This window comes from Lagenorhynchus albirostris, chromosome 10 (assembly GCF_949774975.1).
Source record: "Lagenorhynchus albirostris chromosome 10, mLagAlb1.1, whole genome shotgun sequence".
NCBI classification, from domain to species: Eukaryota; Metazoa; Chordata; class Mammalia; order Artiodactyla; family Delphinidae; genus Lagenorhynchus; species Lagenorhynchus albirostris.
In genome coordinates this window covers 5,649,645-5,665,176 of record NC_083104.1, presented here as the reverse complement: position 1 = coordinate 5,665,176, position 15,532 = coordinate 5,649,645, and the positions used below count along the sequence as shown (strand labels likewise).

The 15,532-nt window shown below is 43.7% G+C and overlaps 1 protein-coding gene across 4 annotated transcripts in view; it reads right to left on the bottom strand.

Moving 5' to 3' along the window:
• The window catches only part of TAMM41 (TAM41 mitochondrial translocator assembly and maintenance homolog), a 55,051-nt gene that overhangs the window by 5,361 nt on the left and 34,158 nt on the right, over window positions 1–15,532 (bottom strand). For all 4 annotated transcript variants that reach the window (XR_009542694.1, XM_060161155.1, XM_060161157.1 and 1 more), the window contains 2 exons: window positions 5,752–5,917; window positions 4,169–4,231 (listed from right to left, as the gene is read on the bottom strand). Coding sequence is in view for 3 of the 4 variants with exons in the window: in XM_060161155.1 (XP_060017138.1) it covers window positions 4,169–4,231; window positions 5,752–5,917 (229 nt within the window). In the remaining variant the exon portion in view is untranslated. The remainder of the gene's footprint in view (window positions 1–4,168; window positions 4,232–5,751; window positions 5,918–15,532) is intronic.

The following is a 15,532-nucleotide window of genomic DNA, read 5'->3' as shown; positions in this document are numbered from 1 at the left end:
ACCTGCTAGGTACTGGGTACATACTGGACACTCTCACAACATGCCACGAGTTGGGTATTAGTATCCCCTCCATTTCAAGGAAGAAGGGCTGTTAACACACCAAGGTTACAGAGCGAACACGTGAAGTACAACTCTGAGCCAAGGCCTTCTTATCACCATCTTAGCTTCGCTCTCTCTGAATTTAACAATATTTGAATATAAAGGTTATTCACTAGCTAAGGAGACCCTTCCTTTTTACCCCCACTACGAGTGGCTGGTTGCAGAGGGGAGGAGTGATAAGGGCTACAAAGGAGGAAAAGTGCAACCAAATAACCTGGGATTTTCTCACTCTGCAGGTGATACATCAGCTGGCTGAAAACCTGACCAGAGGCAGAACTTGGGAGATTTCAGGAAGATGCACCCAGCACAAGCCAGGCAGAACAACAGCAATTATGGCCACATCCAGAGGACTTCCGAAGAGCAGCGCACAGGAGAGAGAGGTTCTGACGCTGTGAAGTTAGAGGACAGAGAAAGAGTAAACCAGCCACTCAGGGCCTACGGTTGCTAGTTTACTCCAGCTGGAGACCTAGTGACGGGGCTACTGCTAGTTGAATAGGAAAATGCAAGGAGGCATGTTCTAAAGAGACGGCAGGAAGCTTTTAGGTAATGATACCAAAGAGGAAAGACCAGGCACAGTGCTGGTGCTCTTATATGTCTTAAGATGTAATTTTCGCAACCCAGTGAGGCAGGCATAATTATCCCTATGAAATTAAAACTAAGAAAAATTAGGTAACTTACCCAAGTCACAGTAGTTAAGCTGGAGTTCGAACCCTAATCTCTGAGGCTCACAAACCCCTGCCCTTGGCCTGGGCCACCTGCATCACAGCCCTCAACCACCAGAAACCAGAGAAGCCAGGGCACAGGGTAAGCAAACCCAGCGAAATCTGAAGGAACGCGCATCACCTTCCACAATTCCTGCAACCTCAGAGCAGGCTGCAGACATTCTGTCCCTCTGGTTCCACAATCCAATGAGACATCTTTAGAGGGGAAGGGAGAAAATTAGTGAGCACTCAGAGGAGGCAGCACTGGGCACTCCACCGCCACAAGGAAATCTGGGCTGCGGGTTCCATGAGATGATACCCACTGCCCTCTGCTGGCAACCAGGAAGAACAAGAGGAAAGAGGACCAAAGATCCATTTCAGGTTGACGTGTCAAGAGATGATGACGGTGGATGGAACTTCCCTGGTGGTACAGTGGTTAAGAATCTGCCTGCCAATGCAGGGGACATGGGTTTGAGCCCTGGTCCAGGAAGATTCCACGTGCCGTGGAGCAAGGAAGCCCGTGCACCACAACTACTGAGCCCACACGCCACAACTACTGAAGCCCGCATGCCTAGAGCCCGTGCTCTGCAACAGGAGAAGCCACCGCATTGAGAAGCCCGCGCACTGCAACGAAGAGTAGCCCCTGCTCGCCACAATTAGAGAAAGCCCATGCACAGCAACAAAGACCCAATGCAGCCAAAAAAAAAAAAAAATAGAGATGATGAGGGTGGATTTTTAAAAACCTTTTATTAGAGATGAATTCAAGCTTATAAAAGAATGGCATATTATGTTCCCATGTATGTTCACCAGCTTCAACAATGTATCAACTCATAGCCAATCTCGAGTCATCCCCACCCTTACCCACTTCCCTCCAACATGTTTTCTTTTGAAGCAATTCTCAGACATTCTGTCATTTCATCTGTAAATATGTTAGTATGTATTTCCACAAGAAAATGATTTTTTAACCCCGTAACACCACCATTATCACAACTAAAAAAAAAAAAAATCAATAAATCTAGTAGTTGCTTATAGCACAGGAAGCCAAAAATAAAAAAACCCAAAGCATCCAGCCTCACCCAAGGATTATGGTAAGGGAGTTGCAATCATGCAAAACACAGATTAATAGCCTGAGCCACCCAAGCAAACAAAAGTACCTCATCTTCAGCCTTGCCAGGAGAACTCAGCAAGAAAACAGATTAAATAAATGTCTTAATTGGAAATGCAAAGCTATGCACCCCTGAGTGGCAGAGCAATCTTCAGCTGAGTAGGTTTGGCGCACGTGCTACTAAACCTTTGTGGACGGGCTGAATCTTCCCAAAGATTCAGGAGGGCAACATTTGGCTGTGTCCCCAGGCAACCGAAGCGAGGCCTTAAGAGGTGTGATCGTGCAGCTCCCTGGCAATCTCAGGCCAGGGATCAGAATCAGGCTGAAAGACCACTCCCTTCTTCAGGTTCCCTCTGTGCCATTTATCCCTAGTAATGCAAACTTCTATTTATGTGTCCGTCTCCCCTTCTAGATGATGAAGCCTCTGAAGGCAGGATGGTACAGGGTTCACCCTGTATCCTGCGTGGCGAGCACATAAGGGATGCTCAGTAGACAGCTGCATAAAGAGACACTGAACTGGAAAAGTCCGTCATCAGACAATACCAAGTGTTGGAAAGAATGGGGAGAAACAAGAACTTTCGTTTACCCCTAGTGGGATGATAAAATGATAAACCACTTTGGCAACTTGGCAATATCCAAAGATATGTTCCAATGTTTAAGCCCATAACACAAGAACAGGATGTTTTAAATTTAAAAAAGAAGGAATATTCAGAGAACAAAAAAAGAGAAGAGCTCCTAGAAATTAAAATAACAAAAATAAAACAACTCAATGGAAACTCAAGTGGAGAAAGCAAAGCAAAAGGACAAAGAGATCGGGCTTCCCTGGTGGCGCAGTGGTTGAGAGTCTGCCTGCCGCTGCAGGGGACATGGGTTCGTGCTCCAGTCCGGGAAGATCCCACATGCCGCGGAGCGGCTGGGCCCGTGAGCCATGGCCGCTGAGCCTGTGCGTCTGGAGCCTGTGCTCCACAACGGGAGAGGCCACAACAGTGAGAGGCCCGCGTACCGCAGAAAAAAAAAAAAAAAGGACAAAGAGGACACGAAAGAAAGAAAACCAAAGGACCAGTCTAGGAGGTCCAATGTTTGAATAAAAGGCGTTCCAGAAAGAGAAGAGAGAAAACAGATGGGAAGAGCGAATACAATAAATTTTTCCTATATTCTTATACTCTGAGTTTCCAAACTGAAGGGTAATGAGTATTCAGTGTAACAGATAAAAACAGACTCACATCGAAACACACCACTGAGAAACTTCAGAGCCCTGGGGTTAAAAGAAGACCTAAAAGCCTTCCACAAAGAACATACACAAAGGATTAAGAATCAGAACTTCCTAGAAGTGAGAAGATAATCGAAGCAACGGTATCAAAATTCTAAAGGACAACTATTTCTAATCATCTCCAGCCTAAGCCTCAGTCAGGCGTGAGGGTGGACTAAAGATACACTTGGCCACACATGGGCTCCAAATCTGCCTCCTCTGCCCCCTTTCCCACGAAGTTCCCGGATGGTGCGCTTCACCAAAATGATGAGGCTGTGCGCCACAAAAATCAAAGACACCAGATACAGGAAACAGGGTTCCTCACATGAGACAGGTGACGACAGCCTCTGTGGGAAAAGAAAGCTGTGAAGGCAAGGAGAAGTGTATCACATGGCTCAGCTATGAATCACAGTAACACAGTCAGACAATGGAAACTCAAGATTGGCTTCACTAAAGCTACGGCACAACCATATTTGGAACACAGAGGGATGGGTGCGGGGGTGTGTGTGTGCGCGTTGGTGGGGGCAGTTGAATTCTAATCTGCTAGAGTGAGAAGTCCACAGACGATGCCTAAAATTAAAAGGAGAGAAGCAGCAATATAAGCTCATTACCCAGAGAAACAGCAGTGAAAACAAAAATAACCCACCAGGAGAGTCAGCAGTAGTTGTCTCTGGAGAGGAACACTGGCCGGCGGGGAGGGCAAGGTACTGCTGTTTTTGCAACAATATCATGTGTAACTCCCACAGATATAAAAACGCAAGGGGAAACCTGCACATAAGGAGTAACTGGGAAAACGCAGAGGGGCAGCAAATCCTCCCAGCAGCACCTCAGACTCCGGATTACAGCGCCATCTGCCTGTCTATATGTTACTGCCGTGTCCTAGGTTATGACCATCAAAATTCAGCATTTCGCAAGTAGTTGCAGGATACAGATAAAGCTTTACATTTTAACCAGGAGCACTGAGGCTGCTCAATCCAGCAGGTACGTTAAGTGTGGATTTTTAACAATTCTTACCAGCAGTGAAAATGCCTTTGGTGCTCTGTCTCATACTGGAAGGTCTCACGATTGCTGAGAGCCCTGTGAGAAAAAAACAATAACAATGCCAAAAAAGCCAGATGTGAGTCATCCTAACACTTTTAAAACTTGAAACTAAATATTCTTTCCAGCTATCCAATAAAACCAGCAAATCTATCTCTGGTGTCAGAGTGACAGTGAAAAGAGTATCAGGATCGAGGTCCAGGAGACTGGAGCTGCCAGCTGTGTCAACGACCAGCTGTGTCGCTGACCAGCTGTGTGAACACAAGCAAATGACCTCCCCACTCTGGGTCTGGGACGCCTCATCTTACAACCAGTGGGTTAGGTGACCCTTGAAGGTCATTTTTTTCACTTTAAATCTGCTTAAGTCTGCTGGCTCTCAATTCCAAGATGTGGAAAGATTGGGGAAAAAAACACCAAACGTTTCTGCCTAGGAGGAAAACTTATTCTGAAATCACTCAGAGGACTCCTCGGTGAGGACAGCAGGACAGTCCTTCAGGCCCACAGAAAGGCAGAAGGACTCACACCATGACCAGAAAAGACACGCCTCCACATGTATCTTCAGAAGAGGTAGCCGGCACCCTAGGAACATGCTCCGCTCTGCCCGACGGGCAGGTGTCTCCATGTGACACCGTCACTGTGACTTGCATCCTGCCAGGTGGCCAGCCTGCTCCCTGGGGAAGCTCAGCAAATACGTACTCAACAGTAAACGGTGCACTCATCTGAGGGAGGGCATCATTTTCTTTTCTTTTTTTTTTTTTTCATCATTTTCAATTTCATGATTTCCTTACTTGCTGACTGACCTTGTAAATTACCTGTAACACCTCAAAAGGCAGCAAGTCTCTGAAGATCAGGCTCAGATTTTTGGTCCACATTGGGGATGACGTGAGGAACAGGGGCCATGTTGGAGCAGACCTACTGTGCACACAGGAGCCACACCGAGGGGGCGTCGGCCAAGGAGAGTGGTGTTCTTGATGTTATAAAAGCATTAAAAATGTCACCAGTCTCGGGCTTCCCTGGTGGCGCAGTGGTTGAGGGTCCGCCTGCCGATGCAGGGGACGCGGGTTCGTGCCCCGGTCCGGGAAGATCCCACATGCCGCGGAGCGGCTGGGCCTGTGAGCCATGGCCGCTGAGCCTGCGCGTCCGGAGTCTGTGCTCCGCAACGGGAGAGGCCACAACAGTGAGAGGCCCGCGTACCGCAAAAAAAAAAAAAATCACCAGTCTCCATCCTCCTCAGACCACCGTGAGGAACAAACACATGTCTTTGAAATAACTTCTAAACATTATGCCCTTGGGACCAAAAGAATCATTGTTTCCCTCTGTGCCAGTGATTTAGGACCCAGGGATCTGAAAATAGAAGTACTTTCGGCACCCTACTTCAAACAAACAAGAATTTAGGTTGGGAAAACCCCCAGACTGTTAGTGCTTTCTTATTCTGAGAGGAAATCTCTCTCTCCATCTCACTAGGCAAGAAAGAATAGAGAACCCGTCTCAGCCACAAAGTTTGCTCCCCCCGACCCCCTCCAGCCAACACTTCCTCCCCGTCAGATTCATGCACGTACCTAGACGCACCACGTCTCCACAGTCGGGGTCATGAGCCACTTGCAATAAAGTTTCTTCCACATCTCTGTTTTTTCCAGGAGGGTCCATAATATGATTTATTTGTTGCTGTAAGGTTTTGGGCAATGTCATTAGTTGAGTGAACTGTCCTTCTGGGCTTTTATCGATCTAAGGAAAAAAAAAAGATGACGTCTATGGAAAGTGCTTTGAATTCTATAAATATTCAAAGCACATGGCTTCTCCTTAAAACCACATGAACATATATGAACTCACACCTAGTAGACTAGGCAGGTGCTAAGGAGACTTTCTCCTTTCTGAAACTGAATGCCTAGGTGTTAAGGATTCTAAGTTCCTTCGAACAAGTTAATTCTTTTCCTATGATATTCTACTTGTACTTAAGAATAGAAATTTCTTTCAAGAATCAATTTTTGACTCTCAGTTTTAAAATTTCTATTTGTTCTAAATCCGGTAGTTAAAGAAAGTAAAATTTCAGCTAAAATTCATCGACACACCGGCTCACCCAAGTACTCATTTTCTTTTATTTATTTATTTAAATTTTATTTATTTATTTATTTATTTATTTATTTTTGGCTGTGTTGGGTCTTCGTTGCTGCGCGCGGGCTTTCTCTAGTTGCGGCGAGCGGGGGCTACTCTTCGTTGCGGTGCGTGGGCTTCTCATTGCGGTGGCTTCTCTTGTTGTGGAGCATGGGCTCTAGGCGCGCGGGCTTCAGTAGTTGTGACATGTGGTCTCTGCAGTTGTGGCTCATGGGCTCTAGAGCGCAGGCTCAGTAGTTGTGGCCCCCGGGCTTAGTTGCTCCACGGCATGTGGGATCTTCCCAGACCAGGGCTTGAACCCGTGTCCCCTGCATTGGCAGGTGGATTCTTAACCTCCGTGCCACCAGGGAAGTTCCCCATGTACTCATTTTAAACACAGGGGCACAAAGTAACATAGCCAGTAACATGCAGCCAATCAGAGAGTGGGATCTAAATTCGCGTCTCCTGTCTGTAGGGCCTTTTATGTACCATGCTGTATTTCATAAACTGTAGGAATAAACTGATGACAGAGACTAATCTTTATTTACTTTTAATCCCGTGGCACATAGTAAGTACTCAAAAAACATCGGTTGAATAAGAGGATAAATAACTGCACCAATAAAGCTTAGTTGTCATTATTTCTTAAACAGCAGTAAGTTATACCAATGGTTTCTGTTCCCAGTGTATTCTAAAATACATCAAATTTAAAGAAAAATACAGAAATAAAGCATATATAAAACTATGCATTAGACTTTACTTGGAAACCTGTGAATCAAAAGTTATCCATAGAGCTAAGCCCACACCCAGCTTCCCTAACTCCTAGTCTAATATATTTTACGTCATGGAACTAAATTTTTCCAAAATCATGTAAACATGACTCCCTGCCAAGGTGAAAAGCAGTACCACTGCCCTCAGCAGCTCATCACATTATTCTCCCAGTAAGAATCTGTCTTGTATTCTTTCAACAAGCGTTTAGGTTTTAACTTTAAGAGAACAGTAAGAAAAAAGAATAGATACGTGAATGTATTAAATTTTAGATTTGGATTTTCCAGATATGACCAACTTTCTTAATAATTAGAATTCATTCATTCTACCACTTTTTCATTCAACAAATATTTACTGAGTATATGCCAATGTCTAGATTTTCTAGTTTTATCTATAAATCTATGCAAAAAAGAAGAAAATGCTATTATATAGTGGCTTCAATAAGGTGAAGGTTTTTTTAACCTAAATATTTCATATTTATCATGGAGATGGTCCTAAATTCACAGGATTCAACCTCCACTTAGCTCTGGCTAGATAAATGACAAAAAATGTGAATATTTCTGTAAAAGATGCTAGAAATGACATTTATAGACTCATATTTTGGGGCCAAGTATTGAGATTAGTCACTAGGATCTTATATTTCAAGGCTTTACCTATGAGACTTCCAGGAATTTTAGAGATGCCAAAATGGCTGAGTAATATGAGGAATTAGAAAACAGTTATTTGCCACTGCTTTCTCTTGAGGAAAAGAATGCACTGGAGTTTTTGTTTGAAAGCATGTGTTCCAAGACAAAATATTAGGTGACATGTTCAAATAAATTGCAAAATTTTAATTATCCTTACTCTTCAATTCTCATTAAAACACAAAAGTGAAAGCATTCAGTTAAATTATGAGTCAAATTGCATTTTAAAAGCAGACATGGAAAAGACCACATGTTCTATGATTCTATTTACAGGAAGTATCTAGAAGAGGCAAATCCGCGGAGTCAGAAAGTAGATTAGTGGCTGCCTGCCGGGAGGGGAAGCTAGGTACTGCTACTGGGCATGGGGTTGCTTTTTGGAGTGATGAAAATGTTGTAAAACTAGACTGTGGTGATGGTTGCACAACTGTGTAAACAGACTAAAAACCACCGAATTTTACAGTATGTAAATTATATCTCAATAAGGCTGATGTTTTAAAAAAGCAGATATGGGCATATGATAGTGGATGCTGCGTTGCACCGACCACATCCTGGCTTTGGGGCAAGGTACTCATTCTGCCAGCTGCTGGGAAAGTTGGCTGACTCCCTCCCTCAGAGTCCCTCCCGCAACTGTCCTCAGGCAAAGGGAGCTGCCTGTATCCAAAGACTGGAAAATGCAGGAGGACAGAGGCCTGGTCTCTTTGCCCCAAGTGGGGACAGCTAGGAAGGGCCATCGAGCTCCACAGTGCCATCACAGGATCAGATGGAGTCTTTGTTTCTAATCTCCCCAATCCTGATCCTACACAACTGGTACCAAGAGTGGTCCTGGAAAGCACATTCTCAGACAGCATTTTAGAGCTATCACAGTGTAGAAGGCCAAGTGGAAGCCTCTGAAGCTGCCGTTCTCACCCCCTGGCCAAAAGAGTAATGAAAAAACAAAACCACATCACAGGAGGAATGGCAGAGATTAATGCCACCTATAGGCCTGCAGGATGCAGGGGTGTGATGTTCAATTTTGTATGTCAACTTGGCTAGGCTATAGGGCCTAGTTGCTTGGTTAAACTTTAGTCCAGATGTTACTGCAAAGGTATCTTTTTAAGCCAGTAGACTTTGAGTAGCAGATGACCCCCGTTAACATGGATGGGCCTCATCCAGTCAGTTGAAGGCCTTATGAAAAAAGACTAAAGTTTCCTGAGGAAGAAGGAAGTCTGCCTCCAGATTGCCCTCGGGCTCAAGAGTACAACACGCTCTTCCCTGGGTCTCCGGCCTGCTGGCTTGCCCTGCAAATTTCAAACTTGCCAACCCTCACAACTCTGTGAGTTAATTCCCTAAAATACATCTTTCTCTATATATCCTATTGGTCCTGTTTCTCTGGAGAACCCTGACTAATACTAGAGCTGACGGTCCCATCATGTCTCCACTGAGTCTGGCCTTCACAAAATCCAAATGGATTCTGGCAGATGGTAGCAGACCACCACAAACTCAGCCAAGTAGAAGCCCCGCTGTACCGGCTGTGGCAGATGTGGGAAGTCTGCTGAAGCGTATCAGCAGAGCCTCAGGTGTCTGGACGGGGCCACAGGCCTGGCGAGCTCATTCTCTGCCATCCACAGAGCAAGGAGGATGAGAAGCAGCTCGCGGCCGCACAGGACAGACCAGAGTGCGCCTTACCACCTGCCTCAGGGCCGTGTTAACTCCCCCACCCTGTCATAAGATATTCAAAGAAAACCAGACTGTTTGGATACTCTGTATAATCTCATTGGTCCACTACATCAATGACACGTTGCTGCTGTCACCTGGTGAGCGCTAAAGGGCAAGTACACTGGAGGCCTTGGGAGATATATGCACCCCAGCGGGTAAAAGATAAACCTCATGAGTTGTGAGAGCACACCACATCAGGGAGGAGTTTAGGGGTCAAGTGACCTGGAGCTCTGGGACAGCCTCTCCAAAGTAAAGATCAACTTACGGCATCTCGTACCTCTCACCACTAAGAAGGAAGCACACTGCCTGATAGGCTTCTTCAGGTCCTAGATGCAGCGTATTCCACACTTGGGAATAATGCTCAGAGCCATTTACCCAGCGATATAAAAGGATGCAAGGTCTGTGAGGGGCAAGAGCAAAAACGAGCTCTGCGATAGATACAGGCAGCAGGGTAAGCAGCCCTCCACCACGTGGGCACACCTCCCTGTAAACTATGGTACTAAAGGCCTCCTCAGTGTACAGAGAAGCCAGGGGAAGTTACAGTGGGCTCCCAGTGGGAGATCACAATGGAGACTGCTAGGGTTCTGGAGCAAGGCCACGCCATCTGTAGTGAAGAACCACACACCATTTGAAATCAGCTCCTAGATGCTACACCCCGGCAGAGACAGAGCTTCTAACCATGGGACATCAAATGACCATGTATCAAGAACTGCCCATTATGAACTGGGACCTGCTAGCTTCACCAAGTCATAAGGTCACGAAGCTCAAGAGCAATCCACTGTAGGACGTAAGAGATACACCAGCATTGGACATGCGCAAGGCCAGAGGGCACAAGTCAGCTGCGCAAACAGGAAACCCAGACCCCCATCATTTCCACTGTTGCACCAGCACATAATGTTCTACTTCTCCACTGGCTCATGCACACGGCTACAAGGAGGCTTTTGGAGGAGGATAAAGGATGGGCTTGCTTCATGGATGATTTGCCTTGTAGTATGTACGGGGTGAAAATGATGCATTACAGCCGCACCCAGGGATGGCCCTGGAAGACACTGATGAGGAGCCATCGTCCCAGTGAGTACGCTGCAGGTGGCACAGCTGGTTACCCACTTTACATGGAAAAGTGGCCCAAGATAAGAATATACAAAGACTCAAAGAGTGGACGATGGTTCACTGGTTGGTTAGGGACCTAAAAGGAAGAAGATTAGAAGGTGGAAGACAGGATCTGGGGGGAAGAGGCATGTGGATGGACCTATGGGAGGGGACACAAAGTATGAAGATCTTTGTATTGTACGTTAATGCTTCCATCTGAGAGCATCCAACACAGAAGAAGCAACAACAACCAAAAGAACAATTTAGCCAGTTGATTCAACAGGCTCTTTCATCCCAGTGATGGCATAACGGCTTGTAGCAGGAGTAGTGGGCGGGAGAGATAGAGGCTCTGCCCAGATCCAATATCAGGGGCTTCTACTCACCAAGGCTGACTGAGTCACTGCTGTGGTTGAAAGTCTATCCTGACAGCAACAGAGGCCAACACTGAGATCCTCATAACACGACCATCTCCTGAGACTAACCAGCCACTTGGTGAGAAGTTGACTACACTGGATCCCTTCCACCTGGGAATGGGCAGCAACTCCTCTTGCCTGGAAGTGACTCATACTCTAAGCATGGGCTTGCCTTTCCTGCCCACAGGACTCAGCCAATACCACTGTACAGGGCTCACAGGGCACAGGTGCAGGACGGGCACAGGATCACGGCTCCACTGTTCCTACCACACAGCGTGCCAGAGCTGCCAGCCTGGGAGAGCAGTTCTCAAAAGGGGCACATTCTTGGCCCTACAACAAACAATTATGCAGCCTAAAATGTCAATAGTGTCACTACTGAAAAACCCAGTGAAAGAGCTTTGAAGAAGAGCTGAGCAACAGCTTAGAGATGATACCCTGCGAGAGTGGGGCACAGTACATACCCTAAATTCATGGCCGTTATAGAGTACCATGTTCCCAACTGCTAGACTACATGAGTCTGGGAACCACGGGGTAAAAGGAGAAACAGCCTTGCTTACTGTCATTCCCAGGGACCACCTGGGCAATCTGTGCTTCCCACCTCCACAACTTTAGGACTGTGGGTCTAGAGATCCTAGTTTCAAAAGAAGAAATGCTTCTCCCAGAGGACACAGTAAGCATCCTATTAAACTGAAAGCTATGAGAGGGCAGACAGCAGAAGCAACAAGAACTACAATCCTGCAGCTTGTAGAACAAAAACCACATTCACAGAAAGATAGACAAGATGAAAACACAGAGGGCTATGTACCAGATGAAGCAACAAGATAAAACCCCAGAAAAACAACTAAATGAAGCGGAGATAGGAAACCTTCCAGAAAAAGAATTCAGAATAATGATAGTAAAGATGATCCAGGACCTCAGAAAAAGAATGAAGGCAAAGATCGAGAAGACTCAAGAAATGTTTAACAAAGACCTAGGAGATTTAAGGAACAAACAAACAGAAATGGACAATACAATAACTGAAATGAAAAATACACTAGAAGGGATCAATAGCAGGATAACTGAGGCAAAAGAATGGAAAAGTGACCTGGAAGACAGAATGGTGGAATTCACTGCCGTGGAACAGAATAAAGAAAAAAGAATGAAAAGAAACGAAGACAGCCTAAGAGACCTCTGGGACAACATTAAACACAACAACATTTGCATTACAGGGGTCCCAGAAGGAGAAGAGAGACAGAAAACACCTGAGAAAATATTTTAAGAGATTATAGTCGAAAACTTCCCTAACATGGGAAAGGAAATAGCCACCCAAGTCCAGGAAGCACAGAGAGTCCCAGGCAGGACAAACCCAAGGAGAAACACACCAAGACACATAGTAATCAAACTGACAAAAATTAAAGACAAAGAAAAATTATTGAAAGCAATAAGGGAAAAATGACAAATAACATACAATGGAACTCTAAGGTTAACAGCTGATTTCTCAGCAGAAGCTCTACAAGCCAGAGGGAGCGGCATGATATATTTAAAGTGATCAAATGGAAGAACCTACAACCAAGATTATTCTACCCAACAAGTATCTCATTCAGATTTGACGGAGAAATCAAAAGGTTTATAGACAAGCAAAATCTAAGAGAATTCAGCACCACCAAACCAGCTCTACAACCAGCTCTACAACTAAAGGAACTTCTCTAAGTGGAAACAGAAGAGAAGAAAAGGACCTACAAAAACAAACCCCCCCAAATTAAGAAAATGGTAATAGGAACATACATATCGATAATTACCTTAAACGTGAATGGATTAAATGGTCCAACCAAAAGACACAGGCTCGCTGAAGGGATACAAAAACAAGACCCATGTATATGCCGTCTACAAGAGCCCCGCTAGGGACACATACAGACTGAAAGTGAGGGGATGGAAAAAGATATTCCATGCAAATGGAAATCAAAAGAAAGCTGGAGTAGCAATACTCATATCAGATAAAATAGATGTTAAAATAAAGAATGTTACAAGACACAAGGAAGGACACTACATAATGATCAAGGGATCAATCCAACAGGAGAATATAACAACTATAAACATATATGCACCCAACATAAGAGCACCTCAACATAAGGCAACTGCTAACAGCTATAAAAGAGGAAATCGACAGTAACACAATAATAGTGGGGGACTTTAACACCTCACTTACACCAATGGACAGATCAACCAAACAGAAAATTAAAAGGAAACACAAGCTTCAAATGACACAATAGACCAGATAGATTTAATTGATATTTATAGGACATTCCATCCAAAAACAGCGGATTACACTTCCTTCTCAAGTGCACATGGAACATTCTCCAGGATAGATCACATCTTGGGTCACAAATCAAGCCTCAGTGAATTTAAGAATTTTGAAATCATATCAAGCATGTTTTCTGACCACAATGCTATGAAATTAGAAATCAATTACAGGGGAAAAACCGTAAAAAACACAAACACATGGAGGCTAAACAGTACATTACTAAATAACCAAGAGATCACTGAAGAAATAAAAAAGGAAATAAAAAAAAACCTAGAGACAAATGACAACAAAACCACGACGATCCAAAATCTACGGGATGCAGCAAAAGCAGTTCTAAGAGGGACGTTTAGAGCAATACAAGCCTACCTCAAGAAACAGGAAAAATCTCAAATAAACAATCTAACCTTACACCTAAAGGAACTAGAGAAAGAAGAACAAACAAAACCCAAAGTTAGTAGAAGGAAGAAATCATAAAGATCAGAGCAGAAATAAATGAAATAGAAACAAAGAAAACAATAGCAAAGATCAATAAAACTAAAAGCTGGTTCTTTGAGAAGATAAACAAAATTGATAAACCACTGGCTAGACTCAGCAAGAAAAAGAGGAGAGGACTCAAATCAATAAAATTAGAAATGAAAAAGTAGAAGTTTCAACAGATGCCGCAGAAATACAAAGCATCTTATGAGACTACGACAAACAACTCTATGCCAATAAAATGGACAACCTGGAAGAAATGGACAAATTCTTTGAAAGGTATAACCTTCCAAGACTGAACCAGGAAGAAACAGAAAATCTGAACAGACCAGTCACAAGTAATGAAATTGAAAGTGTGATTAAAAATCTTCCAAGAAAAAAAAGTCCAGGACTAGATGGCTTCACAGGTGAATTCTATCAAACATTTAGAGAAGAGCTAACACCCATCCTTCTCAAACTCTTCCAAAAAATTGCAGAGGAAGGAACACTCCCAAACTCATTCTACAAGGCCACCATCACCCTGATACCCAAATCAGACACAGATATTACAAAAAAAGAAAATTACAGACCGATATCACTGATGAATACAGATGCAAAAATCCTCAACAAAATACTAGCAAACAGAATCCAACAACACATTAGAAGGATCATACACCATGATCAAGTGGGATTTATCCCAGGGATGCAAGGATTCTTCAATATATGCAAATCAATCAATGTGATACACCATTATTAACAATTTGAAGAATAAAAACCATATGATCATCTCAATAGATGCAGAAAAAGCTTTTGAGAAAATTCAACACCCATTCATGATAAAAACCCTCCAGAAAGTGGGCATAGAGGGAACCTACCTCAACATAATAAAGGCCATATACGACAAACCCACAGCAAACATCATTCTCAATGGCGAAAAACTGAAAGCATTTGCTCTAAGATCAGGAACAAGACAAGGATATCCACTCTTGCCACTCCTATTCAATATAGCTTTGGAAGTCCTAGCCACGGCAATCAGAGAAGAAAAAAGAAATAAAAGGAATACAAATTGGAAAAGAAGAAGTAAAACTGTCACTGTTTGCAGATGACATGATACTACACATAGAGAATCCTAAAGATGCCACCAGAAAACTACTAGAGCTAATCAGTGAACTTGGTAAAGTTGCAGGATACAAAATTAATGCACAGAAGTCTCTTGCATTCCTATACACTAATGATGAAAAATCTGAAAGAGAAATTAAGGAAACACTCCTATTTACCACTGCAACAAAAATAACAAAATACCTAGGAATAAACCTACCTAGGGAGACAAAAGACCTGTACGCAGAAAACTATGACACTGATGAAAGTAATTAAAGATGATACAAACAGTTGGATAGATATAGCATGTTCTTGGATTGGAAGAATCAATATTCTTCCTATCCAGGAACATGGAAAATGACTATACTACCCAAAGCAATCTACAGATTCAATGTAATCCCTATCAAATTACCAATGGTATTTTTTACAGAACTAGAACAAAAAAACCTTAAAATTCGTATGGAGACACAGAAGATCCCGAATAGCAAAAGCAGTCTTGAGGGGAAAAAACGGAGCTGGAGGAATCAGACTCCTTGACTTCAGATTATACTACAAAGCTACAGTAATCAAGACAATATGGTACTGGCACTGGCACAAAAACAGAAATACAGATCAATGGAACAAGATAGAAAGCCACACACTTATGGTCAACTAATCTATGACAAAGGAGGCAAGGATATACAATGGAGAAAAGAGTCTCTTCAATAAGTGGTGCTGGGAAAACTGGACAGCTACATGTAAAAGAATGAAATCACAACACTCCCTAACTCCA